The sequence below is a fragment of the Scleropages formosus genome, chromosome 7 (genome assembly GCF_900964775.1).
Source record: "Scleropages formosus chromosome 7, fSclFor1.1, whole genome shotgun sequence".
NCBI lineage: Eukaryota > Metazoa > Chordata > Actinopteri > Osteoglossiformes > Osteoglossidae > Scleropages > Scleropages formosus.
Genome location: NC_041812.1, coordinates 27,983,543 through 28,007,741, shown reverse-complemented (window position 1 = coordinate 28,007,741; position 24,199 = coordinate 27,983,543). Strand labels below are relative to the sequence as shown.

Sequence of the window (24,199 nt, the reverse complement as noted above, 5' to 3'; positions counted from 1 at the left end):
TAAAAGGCTGGCAAGCACTGATTTGCATAAAGATGTAGTCATTCTTCACCGGCTTTTCTGCTGTAAGGCCTTGGTAAAACATATTCATAATTTCTATACTACAAAGCAGGCCACTGCAAGATTAAAAGGTGCTGATTCTTTTTTTTTTTTTTTAATGTATAAGCATGCCTTTCTGCAATTGCTGAACTCCATCTATGTTTTAAATACCCCAGGGTCAACATTTTTAAACAGTCCCATCTCCTTCAACAGCCTTTCCACTCATTGCCATTAGAACTGAATGAATTTTTAATCTACTTTGTGCAAGGGCTGGTGGGGGATTTTCGTTTGCACATTTCTTTTCGTGCCGTGTGACCAGTCGAGTGGTTCAAGCACACTGCCTTAAAGAAGACTCGTGTGAATCATCGAGGCACCTCTTCGCCCGTCTGACCTAATGCAGAAAAAGGAACACGATGACTGACAGCCACATCATGATATCAGACAAGTTCTTACAGTAACTTATGACCATACAGTCAATCCAAATCCATGTAAATGGACCAGAATGGAGGGAAGGCCAGACCTTCTTCTGGATCATATTGTTTATTATTACAAACCATTATTCACTGTGGCACAACTCGATAAGATGGGTGGCAAGACAGCATGACAAATAGCGCTACTGCTTCACAGTGCCTCAATGGTGAAAGAGAACATGGGTTCAACCCCTGCTTAGTTTGTCTGGAGTTTCCATCTTTTATGTATACCTGCCTGGGCTTTCACAGGGTGCTCTGGATGTCTCCCACAGTCTCCAAAGACATAGAGTTTAGGTGGATTGGAGATGTTAAATTCCGTGTGCCTCTCGATCCTGTGATGGACTGGCATCCTGTCCAGGATGTACCAGCTGGTAGTACAGTGCTTACAGCTGCTACCTGTTGATCCAAAGGTTGCTGGTTCAAATCTTACCTACTGCTGTAATACCCATAAGCAAGGTACTTAACCTAAATTGCTCCAGTAAAATTACCCAGGTGTTTAAATGGGTAAATAATTTTAAGTATCTTACATTTACATCTATTTATTTAGCAGACGCTTTTCTCCAAAGCGACTTCCAATGAACTCTATTTAGTGTTATCAGCCCACACACACTTTATTCACCAAGGTGACTTACACTGCTAGATACACTACCTACACTGGGTCACTCATCCATACATCAGTGGAACACACTCTCTCTGTCACTCACACACTATAGGTGAACCTGAACACCATATCTTTGGACTCTGGAAGGAAACAAGAGCACCCGGAGGAAACCTGTAAGTTGCTTTGGAGGAAAGCCTCAGCTAAATTAATAAATGTAAATATGTACCCCATCTGGCCTTGAACCGGCTCTGGTTCACAGCGACCCTGATCAGGATAAACAGTTATTGGAATTGGATGGACGGACAGACAATTGGATAAGCAGTTTCTGAAAACTGATGGCTGAATAATTAGCATTACTTGCTTGTACCTGCAATGTTTGGTTTGTCTGCTAAACTGCTTAGCAGTACTTTTCCCCATTTATACAAAAGGGTCATTTCTTCTAATTTAGGCAAAGTACCTTGATCAAGGGTACTACAGCAGGTGTGATATTCAAAACAGGAAACTTCAGATTGGAAACTGATGGCTTACCAACTGTACTACCTGCTGCCCCTAAAAATCCAACCGTGAAAGAGCAAACATTGCAAATATAGATTTATACTAAAAATATGAAAGCTAGCTTTTACTCTGTCCACTAAAGTCCATCTAATATCCCTTTTTCTGCTGATCATTTTAGACTGTATATAGGTATTTTGGTGTTACCTTTTTTTTTTTTTTTTTTTTATTAAATATAGCTGAATATGTAACAAAAAAAAATGAATCCAAGTCAGAAGGGAAACATCTTTAAGGCTTCAAAAACGGAATCCAAGCAGCTATGAGCCAGGTGTGAAGCAGAACATCTTACAAAGGGAGCCCTGAGGGACATAAGCACATCATCTTCTCTGCAAGCTGGGAGCCGAGCAGCGACGGGACCCTTTTTTTGTCACAGAAACTGTGTCACGAGCAGCGCCCATAGCCTCTGCCTGCATCTCACTGAGCAGAAAGCAGTTCTTGGCAACAAGCTTCTGCTGCAGACAGGCACTCCTTTTGGCTGAGAAGATCCACTGTACAGGGCAACTCAGCCAGCTACGTGTTCAGTGAACACAGAGTCACACCAGCGCACTTGGGCAAACAACTTGCATAAAGTGACCTTAATCACAGTCTAAACTGAGCACAATAGAGAGGTCTGGGGTGTTGTAACACCTAAAGCCTTGAAGTTCCAGTTGTAGTCATGGATATTCTCCTGGATTTATATTCACTTATTTCCACTTTCATAGTCTCAGAATAGAAACCAACCTCAGAGTTTCTTTTTTTTTTTACATTTTAAGCATCTTAATTTTCAGCAAATCCCCTAGTTTTGGGGATTTTCTTGAGTGACTTTTTGGTTAACCCATGTATCTGAGTTCATTTTTTAATGAGAGGAAATACCATTAAATTCAAATTTGAAAAGGAGAAAGCATTCTACAGCAAAGAAATCAACCAAAGGCTATAGTACTTGCATCAAAAAAACAGGGAAACAAATGCTTATTCATATTGCTATGATGTATAAATATACTTAATGCTTCCCCTTTTTTATCAAAACTGGCAGTCACACCCTTGTAACAAGCTTCCCTAGATGGTTGACACATCCACAATGCCCACAATGTTCTGCAACCACTCAGCCTCTTGATAGTGGCTCTCATGCAAGTGAAGGAACTTTATTTCAACTAAGTGGGTAATGGGATAAAGCCTGGGACACATTTGTTGCGACTGCAATGTCATTGTTTTTCTTCTGATGGAGTGGACCATTGAAAAACAAACTTCATAAAAGCCCGAGAATGTATGTGGGGGACTGAAACTGCAGCATCTAAATAATCCTTTCTTGACACTAGCCTCAGATGATGAGTTTACTGTAGTCCTTATCATGCAGAACTGGAACAAGATTTCCAGGTTGTCTCAAATAAAAGTGCCATCCCCAGGGGCTTCATACTGTCTCCACGATTCTGATGGAGAAGTCAGCAATTCCCCACTCAAGCACAGCAAAAGCTTAGAAAATCTGTTCAACTCTTTTCTGAAGCATTCCAAACATCCCATTGGCACTAAAAGTTTTATTTCATTAGCAGACCCTCTCCTCCATCAAAACATTGCTGAAGTGAAGCTTGATTTTAGATATTATCAAGTTCCTCCTTAGGCAACAACATACCTCTATTTTAATGGATCTCACATTTAAAGAGAGTGGTCAACTTCAAAGCATAAAGCAATACATTTTATAAACCGGTTGGGTTATCATGTTGGGTTGGGTGCTGTACAGTTCCAATGAACCCAGCAAGGTAACATCTATGAAAGGAAGCTGCAGCCACAATTTAGTTGCTGAGCTGACTACAAGTTTGGTAGTTTTGTTCTACATAACCTCCTACCTTTAAGCTCACTGTTTAGAAAAATCTCAATAATCCCTGTTCAGTTGTCTCTGTAAACCCTTGCAAGGGCAATGATTAGCCGTAGGCTTCTTGTCAAAGAAGGCTTACAGAACAGTGACATTGGAGAGAGAGGATTTTTTTTTTTTTTTTTTTTTTTAAAAAACAACCTTATAGCCCAACAGTTGGCCTCTTGAGAAGCCAGACCCCCCACGCTCCAAACCTGCCCCACTACAAGTTTTTCTTTGCCTGTAGCAATCATGAGAATCAAGGGCAAAAAAAAGAGAAGACAGACAAACATATGGCTTCAAGGGGTTGTATTCAATTTCTGATATGCACACAAGACAGTAGATGCTTGTCTGGAGGTTGACACCTGGCACCTGACTTTCCAATGTCATCTAGTGCAATTTCTCTGGGTTGCAGAAAACAGGAAGACCACACAGTATTCATGTAACACCACCAAAGCCCATCCTTTAGTTGTAGTCAGTCAACATCTTCCGCCAAGGAGGAGGGCAGGAAGACTAGGTAATTCTTCCTGAGCCTCTCAGGAGCTCAGCTAACTAATAATAACTCTTCTGCTACCCTGAGCTAGACAGGGACAGAAGCATGAGCCAGGCTATGGTTTGGCCAGAATGGTCATAAACCACCTATGGCCACAGTGGCCATTAACCCATCCCAATTGCTAATCATACCCCAGCCACTCCAATCAGTATTACTTCTTCGAAATGCCACTTGACTCAACCATTTCTGGTTCCCGGACAGGGTCTGCGCTCAGCAAGAGCAAAGAGCCATGCAAGGCCTGGGGCAGGGTCAAGTCAATTAACAGGCAGGCAAGGAAGGGCTGGCAGAGGAGATCTGTTCGGGTTTGATACGTCGATGAGTGTGTCTGAAACAAGGCACACAATACAAACGGAGAAGGTCTGATTTTAACTGGCTGTACTATATGTAGTACGCTCTGCTTAATCCACCATAAAAGTGAGTCAAGCTTGCCTCTGTCCCTGGATGCCCCTTCTTCTCACAGAGTTCACACAGAGCTAGAGAACACATCAACACAAACAGTGTGATGTAAGAATCTACCTGATAAAGTGGAAAACATTGTTAATTTTTCTAGGCCCCATGCAAAGCAAAGCTAAGACTGCTAGATGACAGCTGACATATCTGCTGAGCATTACACAAAAACTAATAAAACTAGTCAAGTTACAATCTGACTGGTGAGCATTACTTTGTTTAGGGTATGAGGCATTTTCTCAGGTAGTGAAAATATAGTGTGGGGAATCTGTAGCGCAGATTTATGCCCAATGGGCCACCCTGTTGCCAGTTTGACAGATCAAGCCACAGACTAACATCTGCAATCACACTTCATCACACCATAATATAGATTAAAAGGAGGAAGCTGCCAGAGCCCAAGGCACAGCACACAGAGAAAGGTCAAGAGGCAACTGCCTGTGGCTGTATGAAACCGCTTTTTTCCTTCTCTCCGTAGCTTTTGTGTTGAGCAGGTGTGACATGTGCTCAGTTTGTAAAGCTGGAATAGCGGTCATGTGCTAGCCATGGTCATGTGCTAGCTGAGTGGGAAAAGCCAAAAATCCTTCTGGACAAAGTTGTGACAATTTTTAATAAAAAGACAGACATTCCTGGTGCCAGTGACCACCGATTCTGACAGACACAGTATACACACACGCCTGACACCTCCAGAGGACTGTCTAAGAGAACGGAGTCAAAGCCTTCCCACAAACCTGAGCAGAGTTGTGTCGGACTGTAGCATTCTCAGGGTTGCGAACAAACCTCTGACCGGCGAAGATGCTCTCCACTTCCAGCAGAGCCAGATCTTACATGGAACAAATCATCCATTGGGCCATCTCACTTGACCTCAGCCTTACCCAACCTCTTTGATTCATTAGTTGAGGAAGGAAAGCACCACCAGTAATGGAAACATAGGCTTCACTACAGTCCATTGGTTTTCACAAATGAAACATCTGTTGGGTGATGGATTCTGACTGAAAATTACAATAAAGTTAAAGAAGCAACTGTGGGACCGCCATCCATCCAACCATCACCACAAAACCACAGGATCTGTGCAGGACGACAGTTGTCCGGAGACCATCAGGGAAGCACAAGTCAGGTGTGAAAACTATATCCTACATATACCTCGAAGTCCTCTGCAAATTAAAACAAGGTCTATGTCTGCTTGTCAGGAAACATCATCTCATTAGCTGACTGAACCCAGACACTGACTGTAAGACATCTGTGTTTACAGGACCCCACTGGGACTCCCAGGGGTCAAGTGTTGTTTGGGTCAGTAATGTGCTCTCCCTACAGTCTAAAATCCCGTATCGGGGTCAGGCCTTTGGGGACAACTGTTCTGCTCATAAAAGAACATCCAGGGAGAACAATGGAGAGGCTAAAAGCCAGCAGGACAGTACACAAACAGGATCAAGGGTACTGGTAAGAACAGTGTCCATGTTCAGCTGTGCCACAATTTTTTCATATTGCATTTATCAAAGCAGTGGCTATGGTAAGAGTCCTCTATGAAATTCCACAGCCATCTTTCCCCTGAAGATGGATCGTCTTGGTAGAATTTGCATCTTGGCTGGATTGGGCCGGTTTACTTCATTCACTCAGCATGGCAACAGCTTTATGGAGCTACTAGAATCACAACTCGCATGTATAGATAAAAGTCTGTGTACACTTGAATTTTTGAGATACAGCCAAAAGATTAAGAATAGCAGGCACTTCAGAGAGAAAAACACATTATGGTTTTATATATAGGCCTTGATGTAAAAAGAGGTAAGACAAAATTCTGACAGGTACAGTATAATCAGCATCATTTTTGCAGTGTGTATCTATATCAGCTGAAACACACACTGTAACAACAATATCAAGTGATTGTGTGTAAGTGCCAAAGCTCACGCTGAATAAAGCTTCTTTCCCAGTCAATGCAACTGAAGGTCAATTATTTAATACACCTATCAGGCAATCCCGTAGTCCAGCTGTATTTCCATTGTGGGAAGAATTACGTCTAAAAGCAACGTAGACTTAAATTAGAGTTTACGATACTCTGCAGAGCCCTCCGCGAACCGCCACCTTAACGTGGTGGAGGGGTTTGAGTGCCTGAATGACCTCAGGAGCTATGTTGCCTGGGGCTATATGCCCCTGGTAGGGTCTCCCATGGCAAACAGGTCCTGGGTGACAGACGAGACAAAGCGCAGTTCAAAACCCCCTTATGAGTATAAAATCAAGGCCCTCGTTCACCCCGCCCGGTATGGGGTCACCGGGGACCCACCCTGGAGCCAGGCCTGGGGGAGGGGCTCGCATGCGAGCGCCTGGTGGCCAGGTCTATGCCCACAGGGCCTGGCTGGGCTCAGCCCGAAGCCAAGACGTGGAGCCACTCTTCGGAGGGCTCACCACCTGCTGGAGAGACCGTAAGGGGCCGGTGCGTTGCGATTTGGGCGGTGGTCGGGGCCGAGTGCCCGGCCGACCCAAACCTCGGGCGCCAACTCTGGCTTTTGGGACATGGAATGTCACTTCACTGGCGGGGAAGGAGCCTGAGCTAGTGCAGGAGGTTGAGAGATACCGTCTACATATAGTCAGGCTCACTTCCACTCACAGCTTGGGTTCTGGAACCACTCTTCTCGACCAGGGGTGGACTCTCCACTATTCTGGCGTTGCCCAGGGTGAGAGGCGGCGAGAGGGTGTGGGCTTATTAATAGCCCCCCAGTTCAGCCGCCATGTGTTGGAGTCTACCCCGGTGAACAAGAGGGTCGTCTCCCTGCGCCTTCGGGTCAGGGAACAGTCTCTCACTGTCGTTTGTGCTTGTGCGCCAAGCGGCAGTGTAGAGTACCCGGCGTTTTTAGAGTCCCTGGGGGACGTGCTGGAAAGCGCTCCCACTGGGAACTCTGTCGTTCTACTGGGGGACTTCAACGCCCACGTGGGCAGCGACAGTGACACCTGGAGGGGCGTGATTGGGAGGAACGGCCTCCCTGATCTGAACCCGAGCGGTGAGTTGTTATTGGATTTCTGTGCTAGTCACAGTTTGTCCATAACAAACACCATATTCATGCATAAGGATGTCCATCAGTGCACTTGGCACCAGGACACCCTAGGTCGGAGGTCGATGATCGACTTTGTAGTCGTTTCTTCTGACCTTCGGCCATATGTCTTGGACACTCCGGTGAAGAGAGGGGCTGAGCTGTCAACTGATCACCACCTGGTGGTGAGTTGGATTCGATGGCGGGGGAAAAAGCTGGACAGACCTGGCAGGCCCAAACGCATAGTGAGGGTCTGTTGGGAACGTTTGGCGGAGGCCCCTGTCAGAGAGGTCTTCAACTCCCACCTCCGACAGAGCTTCAACCAGGTCCCGAGGGAGGTGGGGGACATCGAGTCTGAATGGACTATGTTCCGCGCCTCCATTGTCGGGGCGGCGGTTCGGAGCTGCGGCCATAAAGTCTCCGGCGCCTGTCGTGGCGGCAATCCCCGAACACGGTGGTGGACACCGGAAGTAAGGGATGCCGTCAAGCTGAAGAAGGAGTTCTATCGGGCCTGGCTGGCTCATGGGACTCCTGAAACAGCTGACAGGTACCGACGGGCCAAACGGAGCGCGGCTCTGGCAGTCGCCGCGGCAAAAACGCGGGCTTGGGAGGAGTTCGGTGAGGCCATGGAGGAAGACTTTCGGTCGGCCTCAAAGAGATTCTGGCAAACCGTCCGGCGACTCAGAGGGGGGAAGCGGTGTTCCACAAACACTGTTTACAGTGGAAGTGGTACGTTGCTGACCTCAACTGAGGATGTCCTCGGGCGGTGGAAGGAGTACTTTGAGGATCTCCTCAATCCCTCCGACACGCCTTCCCTAGAGGAAGCTGAGGCTGGGGACTTGGAGGGGGACTTGTCCATTACCCTGGCTGAAGTTGCTGAGGTAGTCAAAAAACTCCTCGGTGGCAAGGCTCCGGGGGTGGATGGGATCCGCCCCGAGTTTCTCAAGTCTCTGGATGTTGTAGGGCTGTCTTGGCTGACACGCCTCTGCAGCATTGCATGGCGCTCGGGAACGGTGCCTCTGGACTGGCAGACCGGGGTGGTGGTCCCTCTTTTTAAGAAGGGGGACCGGAGATTGTGTTCCAACTATAGGGGGATCACACTCCTTAGCCTCCATGGGAAAGTCTACGCCGGAGTACTGGAGAGGAGAATCCTACCAATAGTTGAACCTCGGATTCAGGAGAAGCAATGCGGTTTTCGCCCTGGCCGTGGAACACTGGACCAGCTCTATACCCTCACTAGGGTGCTGGAGGGTTCGTGGGAGTTTGCCCAACCAGTCCATATGTGTTTTGTGGACCTGGAGAAGGCATTCGACCGTGTCCCTCGTGGCATCCTATGGGGGGTACTTCGGGATTATGGGGTTCGGGGCTCGTTGCTACGGGCTTTTCGTTCCCTGTATGACCGGAGCAGGAGCTTGGTTCGCATTGCCGGCAGTAAGTCAGACCTGTTCCCGGTGCATGTTGGACTCCGCCAGGGCTGCCCTTTGTCACCGATTTTGTTCATTATTTTTATGGACAGAATTTCTAGGCGCAGCCAGGGAACGGAGGGTGTCTGTTTTGGTGGCCGCAGGATCTCGTCTCTGCTTTTTGCGGACGATGTGGTCCTGTTGCTTCATCGAATCAATACTTACAGCGTGCACTGGAGAGGTTTGCAGCCGAGTGCGAAGCGGCGGGGATGAGAATCAGCACCTCCAAATCCGAGGCCATGGTTCTCAGTCAGAAAAAGGTGGATTGCCCCCTCCGGGTTAGGGGGGAGTTGCTCCCTCAAGTGGAGGAGTAAGTATCTCGGGGTCTTGTTCACGAGTGAGGGAAAAATGGAGCGGCAGGTTGACAGACGGATCGGTGCGGCGTCCGCAGTAATGCGGTCATTGTACCGGTCTGTTGTGGTGAAGAGGGAGCTGAGTCGTAAGGCGAAGCTCTCAATTTACCGGTCGATCTACATTCCTACCCTCACCTATGGTCATGAACTCTGGATCATGACCGAAAGAATGAGATCGCGGATACAAGCGGCAGAAATGAGTTTCCTCCGCAGAGTGGCTGGGCGCACCCTTAGGGATAGGGTGAGGAGCTCAGTCACCCGGGAGGAGCTCGGAGTAGAGCCGCTGCTCCTCCGCATCGAGAGGAGCCAGTTGAGGTGGCTCGGGCATCTGTTCCGGATGCCTCCTGGACGCCTCCCTGGGGAGGTGTTCCGGGCTTGTCCCACTGGGAGGAGGCCTCGGGGCAGACCCAGGACACATTGGAGAGACTACGTCTCCCAGCTGGCCTGGGAACGCCTTGGGGTTCCCCCAGAGGAGCTGGAGGTGGTGTGCGGGGAGTGGGAAGTCTGGGGGGCTCTGCTCGGACTACTGCCCCCGCGACCCGGTCCCGGATAAGCGGAGGAAGATGATGATGATGATGATACTCTGCAGATGATAATGCGTTATTCAACCTATAACCCAGGCCCACATATACTTGGGGGGGAGGAAAGAGAGAAGAGGGGGGGACTTGAGATAAATCTGTTCACATGCCAGGGAATGCCCGAACTACTATAAGCAACTTACTAAAGTTTTCCAAGTCAAAATAGTTATCACAGAGGCACCCCAGTCTTCTGGAACATGAGTTTGACCACCTCAATGAAAGGCTTCTGTGCCAGAATATTCTTCATTCAATTCATCATAAAGACCAGATATGGTTTTAAACTACTCTGCCACCCACAAGACCAAGGTAAGCCAGGAATCAGGAGAGGGCAGTTTCTCAATGTGAAAGCCAAGGTTTAGCAGAAACTACGTTTTTAAAAAGTACTCCGAATGCATGATGGAAATAATCATCTCATTGTCGTCAACTACAGACCAATCACCTAGTTTGGCGATGGCTTGTTTGTTCTACTTTTGAATGAGAACTGACCTTCCATGTGCGTGGAACTCAAGGTGGACGAAGCTGTCCTCGGTGGACACAGCCCTCTTCGCCCGTTGGTGCTTGCTGTGCAGCAGGTCCGTGTCGTAGGACAGGCCTTCATAGTGACGGATGTACTTGTTCAGGGGGTTCCCATAGTCGCCTGCACAGGGAAAGGGAAGAAGGAATGAGGACAAATCCGTGGTTCCAATCCTGGGATGCAGAAGTGATCACACTGGCAGAGCATTAATACGGGAACCTGCATCTTCAAATTCCCAAGGCATTCAATAGCATGACCTTCCACGGGAACTACATGGAGAATAATCTAAAGGAAACTGAATCTGAATCTTCCTGGTGAAACTCTCGTATCCACAGACACACAAAGTCCAAAACTCTTATCCAGCATAATGTAGTTTTTATACATTTATACAACTGTGTATTTCACTGCCCTCCTGGAGTTTAAACTAGCAGTCCTGACTTTACAGCTTCAGTTGTACCTTCAAGCAATGTATTCTGCAGTCCTGTTTACCATATGGTTCAGCTGCATCGTACAAATGAAGTTCATTAAATTCATTTTCACACTTCAGCTTCACCTCTAGAGTATAAATCAAGGAAATGTGACTTTCTGAGAATCATGTTTCAGCATCTTTTAGCACTGGGTTCAAGGGTGCAGTCACTGCAAGAAGCCTGCAGCACGCACACACACACACACACACACACACACACACACACACACACACACACTTTCAGAACCGCTTGTCCCATATGGGGTCGCGGGGAGCCGGAGCCTACCCGGCAACACAGGGCGTAAGGCCGGAGGGGGAGGGGACACACCCAGGACGGGACGCCAGTCCGTCGCAAGGTACCCCAACCGGGACTCGAACCCCAGACCCACTGGACAGCAGGACTGTGGTCCAACCCACTGTGCCACCGCACCCCCCCAAGCCTGCAGCAAAGTCTCCAAAATGGCCACGAACCCTTTTTAATCATATGCAAATAAAAAAACCTGAATACTTAAATTCTTATGTCCTGAAGAGTTCAAATGGAAATGGTTCTCCACCAGTTTTCAGTTCTGAACTGAGATGTGCTGTAATCAATTTCTATCTCTGGAATAATTACATCTGAAACATGGACAGCTGTTACAGAAAGTGCCAAACAACATTCTTAGATCTTCTCAGCACAAGTATTATAAATAGAAAAGTGCAAATCACATTTAACAGTAGTATGCTAGCAGTGAAAATACAATAAAAAATGCTTTATTTTGGAAGTGTGACATTCCAAAATAAAGGCCATACCCCACCGAGGAGAGAGCCAGATAGATTTCAGAGGGAGCAGTACAACTGTACACCCCTTCCTACCGCCAAAAAGGTATTATATGTAATGGGAAGAAAGGACACCAGTAAAACACATTACTTTGTCTCCCACGAACACCATCTACAACCTATAAACCCAAAATTGCTTGCCAAGCTTTAATTAATATACTGCATGTGCTCATTAAAATGTGTTATCCAAGGGTTTTTTAATTAGACTGCTTTTTGCACATCCATGACAAGCAAATGGTTCAGGTTGTTATCTACATTTTGCTATGCTGGATAATGTATGCCTGCCCAACCTTTGTTCTCTCACATCAGAAAATAAGGGGGATGGGGAGGGTAATCAGACATAGTGGCCATTCATTCACTGTCATCCGACCTGATCAGCCATCACCGAGCAATTAAAAAATCCGAAACGCTAACAGCCATTGCAAAAAATGCCAAAGAACATTTGAGGGGCTTTCTAGCACAATGGTTATAATGACTAACAGCAAGCAACAATAAATGGCAATGAGCTGGATGAATAATAATAAAAGCGCAATTTAAATAAATACTCCTGGTTTTGTAACTTTGTCAGTCATTCATTTAGCAGATCTCCATCTGTCCTGGTGTCAGTGAGAAGATGCAAGTTGGTCAGTTATGCTGGACCACCAAAAAAACAATATAAAAGAGCCAACAGGCCCTGTCCAAGAGACGGAGGTGAAACCCATTGAGATCCTTCACTTTACTCCTCCACGTTGGTCAGGCTGGAGAAACAAAAGATTCCTACTGATGACAGTAGCAAAATGGGCTTGTAAATAAATGACATCCTCAAAGGCTGTGAAAGCGTTTAATAGTTAAAAATCAATTTTCCAAATTCATCATCTCTTCACCCCAAGCAAGCTAGAGATGCATATGAAAAATAGTAGTCATGGTTTTTTTTAATCCCTGAACCTCATAAATTGTTCAAAAAAATGTGAAAAGGGAAAAAAGGCCTCAGTGGAGACTGAAAGAAACAAAAACCACACACACACACAGTCAGGAGAAGCAGGGGTGGCCAGTAGAAATGGCATCTCCTGGTTACTGCCCTCTTCGAGGTGATCGTTCAGCAATGCCTCCGAGTCCAGCTGGGGCTGTTGATTGTCTGTGCAAAGAACAAGTGTTCACAAACTGAAATGTAAAGGTGGGGGAAAACTCCAGGTGGTGACAGGGGTACATAGCACCCCAGTGTTCCCATAACTCAAGACTGGTACACCAAGAGAACTTCATCTCACTGTCAGGGCTCACAATCCTCGCTTGCTTCCCAATTAGCTTATTTAGAGTAACTAAGAGCAGAATATTAACTGATGAAAACACAAAAGAACAGTTCTGGTGTTTTTGTAACAAGAAACGTAGAAAACATATCGACAATCCTGCTTTTGTCTATTAGCAGGGAAAGCAGTAACAAATATTGCCTGAAATACCTCTGTAGAAAACCAAGGACGAAGAAGACAGACTCTTACATATGCTGACAGAAGGTGATGAGTACAGTAGCAGGAATAATCATCTGAGTAAACGCAGCATATTCTGAAATTACATTTATTTATTTTGCAGACACTTCTCCAAAGCAACTTCCAATGAACTTTATGTAGTGTTACCAGCCCACACACCTTATTCACCAAGGTGACTTACACTGCTAGATACACTACTTACAATGGGTCACTTATCCATACATCAGTGAAACACACACCGTCTCTGTCACTCACACACACAGCCCACAAGGAACAAGCCCCAGTTGAAACTCATTACTAGGTCAGCTTGGAGCAGGTCACCATACTGTTCTGAAAAAGGATTAAACCGAACCATGCGGAGAACAAGGGAGATCTTAAAAGTCACAAGATGCTGGCCGGACCATAAAGAGAGCCAGTGAAAAGAGCACATAGCTGCAAAACAATGTGCCATTGTGTCCAAACAGAAGCCCTGGCATATGGGAATGCAATCGAGGATCCTCTCACGCAACCCAGGTGCTACATTTTTGTTGCAAGGAGCAGCAGGATACAACTATCATGTGACAGTGCAAAACACAACAGGATTCACACATTGAACCCAGGACATGGGCCTTCACTCAAAAATTGGCTGGATTTGAGAGCTTAAATTCTGACATCCGTTTCATTTATTCCTGCCTCAACACAGACTTCTCGCAGAGTTCTGCGGCAGCCAATACTGCCTTCAAATATCACTGAACGTGGGAAGGGGGGGGACTTCACATTACAACAATTAGCCTGTTATGCATTCATGGTGTTAATGGCCACATTTTCTAGAAAGACTTACAGCAAATATGTCAAAAATACAGTACAGCTGTGCAGCACTTGCCATGTGCGAACCATCGGACCCAAAATGAAATCACTATTGTGCAGAAAGGGAACCTCATGGACTGGATCACTTTTGCCTTCAACAGAAAACTGTAAAAAATATACACATCTCATTACTTATTGCCAGTAGCACCAGCATTCCCTACTGGGCAAACATCTGACATCTCAAATGCACAATGCACTGAGTTTATAGTCTAAAATTAATCCTGTTCAGAGGTGTTCCACTTTACACCCCCCCGCATTCGGTTTTGCACTGGGGTGTCTAATACAGCAAGGAAGAAAATTAGTAATACTCACCACTGTACATACCATAAATACTATAAATTCTGTTGAACCACATAATATGGTTACAGACAAACAAGTCAATTTTTCAGTTTATACCCATTAAAATTCAGTAAATCAGTATTATTTTTTACATGTGTGACCCTCAGACCAGTTCATAATGATTGTGACTTTTGGGCAAAAAAAAAAAAAAAAAACCCCCAAAAGGTTGGATGCCCCTGGTCTAACACCCAAAAAAGAAATTACATGGAGGTTAGCAACTGTGAATGAGGTGTGCTTCCAGCAAAGGATCAAATTATTTCCCTTCTAAAATGAGACAGGAAGGGGAAAAGGAGGGAAAGAGCCAACATAAGGTCAAGAGTACAATTATTTTACTTCCACCACTGCGATGTGCCCTGTTGTGAATGCTGAATTCACCTGTTTTTAGGACACATTGCTCCCCATCGGAAGGGGGTGTGGTGGCGCAGTGGGTTGGACCTGGTCCTGCTCTTCAGTGGGTCTGGGGTTCGAGTCCCGCTTGGGGTGCCTTGCGGCGGACTGGCGTCCCGGCGTCCCGCCCTGGGTGTGTCCCCTCCCCCTCCGGCCATACGCCCTGTGTTACCGGGTTGGTTCCGGTTCCCCGCGACCCCGTATGGGACAAGCGGTTCTGAAAATGTGTGTGTGTGTGTGTGTGTGTGTGTGTGTGTGTGTGTGTGTGCGCGCGCGCGCGCTCCCCATCGGCTGTGAAACCTGCTGCCTGACAGAAGGCAAAGTGAACAATATGGATGAAGTTCTGGAACGTAGAGCTTCAGGCATGCTTGGCGTGTACAGCGTACGTCGGCCAAATTAAGAGCAGAAGATGCGAGAGTTTTTCCTGGAGAAACCACAGCAAGTCCAACTTGATTATGGAGTGAACTCTGTCCATGTTCCAGTAAGACTTCTGGAGATCTCCATCAACTCTCAGGAACACACATTTTTCTGTCCATATTAACTTGAAAGGTCCCGTTTACTTCTGTCTGCATTTATTATTCATTTTTCACCACTTTCACATTTGCTGCCCCTTTTTAAAAAAAAAAAAAAAAAAAAAAAATCTCTGGGGGCACTCCATCAAGACATGCGAAAACCCTGGTTCTCCAAGGATGGCTCATGACTTCCAAACATTTAGTGAAAATTCACCTCGCATCACAGTCAGACAAATGCCTGCTGCACACACACTTAAAGAGGAAATGCAGACAAACAGGAGGTCTGGATGGTCTGCAAGACTCTAAACACCTTTTGAGCATGGACTTGATAAGGCTTTCCAAGAAACAGAAGAAAAATTCCTATTATTATTTATTAATATCTGAACACTCCTGAAATAGAAGAGAGACTGGATTCATCTGATTCACTGAGGTGTGTGTTGGACGCCACAGGAAAGTGTAGTTTCTGTACACCCTTTGTTTTCTAAGCATCCGGGGTATTGATCCTGACGTTCACCAGCCTGAAAGCAACAGGGTGTCCAATTGTCCAAAGCTCATCACTGAACAAACAAAACGACAAGAGAAAAAAATACACAAACAAAGCAAATGCAAGCAGATTCCAGGAATAAGCATGCTTCCCAGCGATGAGAGCCAATTAACCAACCAACGTCAACAACCGTTTGCCCCGAGCAGGGTCGCGGCGAGCCGGAGCCTACCCGGCAACACAGGGTGCAAGGCCAAAGGGGACTTCAGAAAAGTCCTTGCGCCCACCATCTTGAGATCACGCATGTCCATCTTGCAAGATGTACCGAGTGAAAGCACTACTAAGATGTAGCCATCAACACATACAGCTAGAACTGTCCCACAGATAAACTGTAAACACTGAGACTAATAATCTCCCTGGAACTTTAAACCCAGGATGTCCGGGTATGGTGCTGATCACACATATTCTGTAATGAGGTGAAACACACAATACACACAGTAATACACAGTCAATTTCCAGTGACAAAAGGCAACAGGAGACACCGCGACATTATTTTCACTTGGCCTGGTTCCAGGTAAATGCACTGCACTAATAAAAGGTACTCCACAAATCTACTCAAATTTAAAAGAAAATTTTAAAAAAGTTGAAGAAAGAGACAACCAAGTAAATACTTCCATCGGTCGTCTGAACCCTTGCACTGCATCCTGTAAGTGAACCCTAGGTGTACTTAGTGTAAATGCTGTAGCTGTGCTCATTTTTAGCATTTTCAAAAAAAACTGAAACTTGTGTACAGCACAAATATATCTTTAGATCTTATTTTAAGCTAGTTCTTCATAATGGTTGTCACACACACAGAGTCTGAAACTATCATCCCAAGCTGGGTCGCAGCAAACTGGGGCTTAATCCAGCAACGCAGGGTGCAAGGCTGGAGGGGGACACACCCAGGATGGGACGCCAGTCTGTCGCAGGGCACCCCAAGCAGGACTCGAACCCCAGACCCACCAGAGAGAAGGCTCTGGCCAAACCTGCTGCACCGCCACACCCCTCTTTTCGTTATGTTACAGAAAATTCTAATATTTTTTTCCCCTTTATGACACTTCTGGGTCGTTTTCAGACCCAAGGTGACAAACGAAAAATTTGTCAGCATTGACAACTGTGGCTGCACACATTATGACATTGAGGGTTAGCCACAGATTATCTCAGGTTAGTTAAAATTAAATTGTCAGAGAGAGAAGCAGCCGCTGCAAGCGGAAGTCAGCAGCGGTCCCTTGTATCCAGATAGCAGAGGGCACCATATGACACCCTTTCCAGGACACCAGACAGTCCAAACATGGGACAAACCCACAACATCTGGGTCACATGGCTTCATCTGCAAAGCAGAATTCAATAATGACCATTGCAATGGGTCTCACTGTACAGGCGTTTATTTGACTGCTCTCTGCGTGGTACAGAGGCTCTGTGAGCAGAGCTAATTTATCACAAATTTCGAACTGCACATTCAAAACTAGCTGGATCTCCCCCATGTAACCTTGAGATCCTGCCATTCATTTTGACCACTCAAGAACACACATTTTTAAGTGCATCTCGTTAACTGTATACACTACAACACCAAAGCCCAATGCACCTTACAGGGCATATTCTACACTTTGACATTATTATAGCACGTTTGGGGGTGAAGTTTACATTTACATTTATTTATTTAGCAGACGCTTTTCTCCAAAGTGACTTCCAACAAACTCTATAAAGTGTTGTGTTATCAGCCCAAGCACCATATTCACCAAGGTGACTTGCACAGATCTACAGCGTTCAGACAACCTCCTTAAAGACTGAAAATATATGAAGGTGTGGCGGGAATAACAATCAATGTCCTCTTCTTGAAATGTAGAAATTGGTGCCACCTAGTTAATGACAGTGAAGCACATATTAAACACCAGAGTAAAATGGAAAAGCAATCAAAGTCCATGTGTTTAGCAGGTAGCGTAAATACAGCCCAAGATGAAAGAATGATCAGAGTCCGCAGGGTAAGAACGAAGTGATCGATTTACTTGCGTTTTCAATATGGCGCATGGTAGTCAGTAAAGTTGTTTTGTTGTGATCAATCAATTAATTTCAGCTTAGAGTCTAAATCTGAATATTCTAGTAAAGATGGGCAATTCTGATGAACAATCAAGTTCAAACAAAGCCAGAGACCAGTCCTATGGATGAAGAGGATTAAGTGTTACTTCATGATGATCTGACATCCATTTCTAGAGCTTTCCCATATGTTTTTTTTTTTTTAACATTAACATGACTCATTGAGTCTTAAAAAATTAATGTATTTTTCTTGGAATTAATATTTTATGGACCTTGATCGCTCTTCCCTCTGTGTCTTCATATACGAAAAACTCTTGGCAACATGTCAGGAAGATATTCCGCTGACTCCTGAGGTGACTTACAGACTATATAATGCGGTAACCATACGTTCTTATGAGAAACCACAAAGTCAGTAGGCCTGTTTTATTTAAAATGTTCCATTACATTTTATGTACCTTCCACATTTGCTTAAAATTGCTTGGCTGTCCTGCATTTGTACTCAACAGTCAGGGGCTTCTTCGAGTGCACAACCTTGGTCCATCTTAGTCAAACTCTCCCCAACATTTTTGCCTTAAAGCTTTCTGCAGCCAGCTCTCGTACCCAATTCTCCTTCCATTTCGGGATGGACTGAGGTGGGGTCAGAAGGAGTCAATGCAGGGCTGGACGAACTCAAAAACATTTTTGAAATTCCACTTAAAATTTACAGCCCTGAAATCTCTTGAGCCAAATTTCGCAGAAATATTTGCAAGTTTAAAAAAAAAATCATGGTCTCCAATTCTCCACATTTTATACGTGAGGGAAAGCAGCTGCAGAACAATAAAATCAATTCATGTATTCATGTAACAGCTGGAAAGAATGATTATGATACAGAGATGACCAGTGAAAAGACAGTGAAAAGTGCAGCCACAAAACCGATCCATACGCAGTTTAACAGAATAAAACATATTGTATAACATGTTATAACAAATTGTGCCAGGTTATACTATGTATTGATTACTGCCAATAATAACCGAGCAAAGAAAAACCAGCTTCTTTATTATCAAAAGGCTTAGCGCTGATACTGTGTGCATCACTTATATCAAAGATGACACCGTTTTCATTAAAAGTTCTTGAGCAGATTGAGGTGTCCCACAGCAGCATCGCAGAAACATTATTTTTAGGTCCAACTTCAAGCTACCTTTGGAGGCTACTTTCAGTAATGAGCATGTTGACCTGCATATGTGTGCTGAAATTCAGCAAGATTAAAATTACTCTTGGTCACATGCTGACTAAGTGACATGTTGAGACACAGAGAAACCGCTCGGTGAAAACGAGGGATGTACATCTACGTGAACCATTCAAGAGAAAGGCACAGTATTTGAGAAGAAGCTTGTGATTTTATATTTTTGGTCTAACTGACCAGTCATCGCTGTAAGATGTTGAGACAGTCTGTCACCTACTGCAGTCTGGTCATCATACTGCCATTTCCAACTAATCACAGTTAAGGGGAAATTAATTAATACAGTACTGTGCAAAAGTCTTAGGCTCTTAGATGTTTCACAAAAATATTTGTTTTAGACGGTTATTTAATGTCTTCTGCATTAGTGTCAATGGCAAAGAGCATATTTTAGATTTCCAAGCATTGCTTTTACAAAAAGTTACAGTATTGCAGTAAGAGTTTGTATGTCGTTAAAGTACACACACACACACACACACACACACACACACACACACACAGTCTGAGACCACTTGTCCTGAGTAGGGTTGTGGCAAACTGGAGCCTAACCCAGCAACACAGGGTGCAAGGCTGGAGGGGGAGGGGACACACCCAGGATGGGACGCCAGTCCATCGCAAGGCACCCCAAGCGGGACTCCAGCCCCAGACCCACCAGAGAGTGGGACCCAGCTAAGTCTGCCGTGCCAAGTGGTTGTTTAAGATGAATGGTTACTGTGCTTTGTAGGAAGTTTATTAATTAAGAGGATTATTTTTGGAAGCATTCTCACGTTACAGCTTTCTTCCCCAAGTGCCTAAAACTTTTGCACAGTACTGTGCATACACACACACACACACACTTATGCAGTCAAGGCTTATCAAAATAGGATACCCACTGATTAAAATTGTCTAAATTCATCTTGAAGTTCCTTTTAAACAGTGACTAAAACAGGACGACTGCTACAACTAGGAAAAATATATAGGTTTAATTTCACCACACGAACAATTACAAGAAACAGAGAATTCATCATTTAATTGGTACTCAAACTGCTGGGTGTTCTTTCCGTTGTTACCGGAGACCTGGACCATGAGTGAAACTACTTTTCTTTAGTCCTGTGTATTTTTAACCTTTCTTTCTACTAATTTAGCTACAACCAATTACACTATTCCTAAGACTCCCCCTCAAAGCATGAGGCCCATGCCAACCAGGGAGGATTTCTTGACCACACACCTCTCCCAGTGTGTGAGCTACCTGCTTCTTTTCACTGGATGGGCTGCAGGCTTCACTAAACACCTCGGCTGTTTTGTTCTTTTATTTAAAAAAAGAATTGAACGTACAGCTGTAAGTTAAGTAAACAGTTTCAACTTCATGATGAATAATAGCCATCAAATTCAACATTTCTAGCAGTAACAGAAATACAGTGCAGTTCTTTACTTAGCATCACATTTTATGTAGGCTAACAGAATAGGAGGTGGTTAAGGAGCTCAATTCTTGTCCCAAAATTACACAATTTACATATTTAGCACATTTTTCTCCAAAGCGAATTCTAATGAGCCCTATGTGGTGTCATCAGCCCATACACCTTATTCACCAAGGTGACACTACTTACAATGGGTCACTCATCCATACATCATTGGAACACATTCTGTCACTAGCACACTATGGGTGAACCTGAACAGCATGTCTTTAGACTGTGGGAGGAAACCAGAGCACCCGGAGGAAACCCACACAGACACAGGGAGAACATGCAAACTCCACACAGACTGAGCTGGGATCGAACCCATGTCCTCTCGCACCACCCAGGCACTGTGAGACAACAGTGCTACTCGCTGTGCCACCCCTATCAAGCCCGAGGTGAAGCCTTGCTGTTATACTTCATAAAAAACAAGCCTAAATAGTGTAAAAATTCAGCATTTTATACTGCTGTACTTTTATGTAAAAAATAAGAGACATATCACACTGGACTATAACGACTGCTAAATAATGGAAGTTTTGAAGAGCAAACATCTTGCTTTAATTGTCACTGTCAAGTTTTATACAAATACGACTGAAGGCAGCACAGCATATGACACACTTTTCCTTGTGTTGCCGAAGCGCTGCTCTCATTAGGCAGACGGTTCAACACTCACACCGATTCCCAAGAAACACACAAACATTTCTGTCGGCTTGCAGCCCTGCTTTGCATGATTACACCTACTTACACCTTTCTAATACAATAATGCTCAGAACTAAACAATGCAAGGAGCATCCCCTCCGTTACATAATCTAACTAATTTGGGGTTTTCGTTTTCAGCATGGACTCCCCTGTACCCTCCTGTAACTTGCGAAGACTGCAGCATCACAATGTGTTGCGCTTAAGGATCCAGACCCTTCATCGGGACATGGTGAGTTCAGAACCCAGGAATGTAAATACTGTTTAGCCTTAAAGGAAACACCAATTGCTTTTGTAAGCGTCCATCTGAATGAATGAATTTTAAAAAGTGAGACTGCCAAAGAGCGGCATAGGTAGTGTAGTGGTTAGAGGCACCTGCTTTGGGATCCAAAGGCCACAGGTTTGAATCCCACCTCCAGCTACAGTACCCTCTAGCTAGGTACTTACCCTATATTGCTCCAGTAAAATTACTTGGCTGTATAAACAGGTAAATAACTAAGCAGCTTAACACTGCAGGTCACCTTGGAGAAGTGCCAGATAAATTAATAAATGTAAAGAGTAGTGCATATAAACAGTACCACATATGCACCCTTAGTCACCTTGGTGATAAGGTGTGCGGGCTGATAACACCACATAGAGCTCAGTGGAAGTCACTTTGGAGAAAAGCATCTGCTAAGTAAATAAATGTAAATGGAAGGATGAGATGAATTTCTTGAAGACAAAACAGCCACTTGCCCAGACCTGCTGAAATGAAGATGTTGGTTTTTCAAACATTCATAGAATATAACTCCCAGGGAGACATTGTTATAGTTATACTAGACAAACTACACACACACAGGAAAACTCAGGCACATAAACACCCATTTCTGAATGCAAACTAATGGCTGTACTCCATAGAGATTACAGTTCCCAACCTGAGAGGTTCCCCCCCCCCCTCCCCCTTTGCCTGATGTCGAGCAGAGAGAAAAGCTGCCAAGAAAGACATCAGAAGACTGCAGCGGATAGTTCGGACTGCTGGAAGAATCATCGGCACATCCCCCCCAGCCCTCCAAGAACTGCACTCGTCCAGAGTCAGTAAAAGGGCTAGCAAAATCATTCTAGACCCCTCGCATCCAGGCCACTTCCTCTTCGAACCCTTGCCATCTGGCTGGCGCTACAGAGCACTGAGCACCAGGACAGGCAGGCATAAGAAAAGTTTCTTTCCTCAGGCCATCTACCTCATGAACACCTAAATCTCTCCCCTAGAGAGTAAACCGTGCAATACAATGCTATTTGTATTTATAACTATTTATCACATATCTCTCACACTCCCTTGCATTTGTATCTCTAGTGACTATTTTTGTATATTAGGTTCTTTATAAATATTTTTTATCCCTTGCTCACATACTGTATCTTCTCACCTGTCTTGTCACTGTCATTCTGTCTGTGCTGTGGTAGTTCCTGTCACCAAGACAAATTCCTTGTATGTGCGAACGTACTTGGCAATAAAGCTCATTCTGATTCTGATTCTGAAATGTGAAGCTCATCAGATCAGGTCAAGGAAGCGAGTTCTGTCCCAGTCAGTCATCGAGCAGCAGAGGATCATCGTCCCACTAGAAGGTGTACAGTACCATCAATTAGAGTAGTGAACCTCGAGGCTGCTGTGTCCTCAGGGAATCAGGGAACATCTCCACTTCCGCACCCATGATCTGATTCTGTAAGGACAGCCGGAGCGGAACCGAATCTCACGCCTTACAATATCATCACAATGAACGGCGTCACCACTGTCAAGTTCTTCACGCGCCAAAACACTGTTGGTGGGGGTGAGGAGGTTCAATTATTTATAGATTGCGCGCGTGTCGTTCCTGTCGCGTTCGCGCGCGTGTTGCAGGTGAACGTCTGTGGAAGAAGAGATCAAGTCGGTGGGCTGAGGACGGCGCGCGCACAAACACGGAGAGAGAGCCCACCTCAACACTCGTTTACACACGGGCCGGGCGAAATCATGTGTGTCTGTTCGCCCAGGGCAGTGAGTGTGAAACACACACACGCGGCAGAGAGAGAGACCCCGATCCCAAGGCAACAGACACTGCACTCCGTAAACGAGCGAAGCTCCTCCATCTTTGTCGGCGGAGACCGGAGCGCAGCGCTAAACCGGGCGGGCGGGCGGCTGAGTCCGTTAGCCGAGGGCAAGCTGCTCCTCCCTCGCACTTCCAAGGGACGAAACACCACCAGGCAAACTGGATAAATACAACGCAGCGGTATCTACCGATCAAAACGCGCCATGATGAAGACGTGTCTGTCACGATGGCGCTCTGCCCGCTCGCCGCAGGCTGTCTCGGCCCTGCTCACAGCGCCCGTCCGCCCGCCGTGCAGCTCACCGCAGAGCAGGCAGCTTGCCTCTCCGCCGCTCCGCCGCTCCTCGTCCTCCGAGATTCCACCAAAAAGCGCTTCGCGGGACACATTTCACAGCACAGCGCACTCACCTCTGCCGAATCCCGCGCAGCACAGCCAAAACACGAGCTTCACCAGGAGCATACCGATTAAATTCATCGTTAGTGCATTGACGCCGCGCGCGAGCGGTTTATTGTCTCGCTTCCCAGCCCTTAAAGGCGCAGTCGCCCTGTGTTTATGGCAGAACCCCCCCCCCCTTACCTCCCCTGCCGCGGACAGATACTCCAACCGCATGACGTCAGACGCTCCCAGCGCTTAGACCCGCCCCCTAGCTCACAAAACGCAGGACGGAGGCGGCGGCGTGTTACGCTACTTGGGCGCTCGGGCAGAGTCGCGTGCTCCTATTTCGTCATAGCGAACCGTTATCTGACACAAGAGCTCGCGAGCTCAGGTCTCGGATGGGACTCGTTTCGCTTAGAGCCGCTCTGAAGTTTGTTGTGCGCGTTAGTTAGGACAGCTGAAAATAACGACGCCGAATTTCGGTCTCCTCTGCTACGTGCAGAATTCACAGTTTTTGCAGGTATGCTGAGGCTGTAAAAATTAAAGTACGACAATTGTTACCTGATAACAGTTTAATCGGCGATGTGTTTGGCCATGTGGAAAGACTTCTCTAAACTCTAGCGCTACGAACA

General features: G+C 45.7%; 1 protein-coding gene across 1 annotated transcript in view; it reads right to left on the bottom strand.

Moving 5' to 3' along the window:
* The window catches only part of LOC108931162 (disintegrin and metalloproteinase domain-containing protein 10-like), a 47,364-nt gene extending 23,586 nt beyond the window's left edge, over positions 1 to 23,778 (bottom strand). Inside the window, exons 1-2 of the mRNA XM_018746779.2 lie at positions 23,600 to 23,778; positions 10,385 to 10,535 (exon numbers count right to left, since the gene is read on the bottom strand). Of these exons, the coding sequence (XP_018602295.1) occupies positions 10,385 to 10,535; positions 23,600 to 23,666 (218 nt within the window). The 5' untranslated portion in view covers positions 23,667 to 23,778. The remainder of the gene's footprint in view (positions 1 to 10,384; positions 10,536 to 23,599) is intronic.
* Between the last annotated feature and the right edge of the window lie 421 nt (positions 23,779 to 24,199).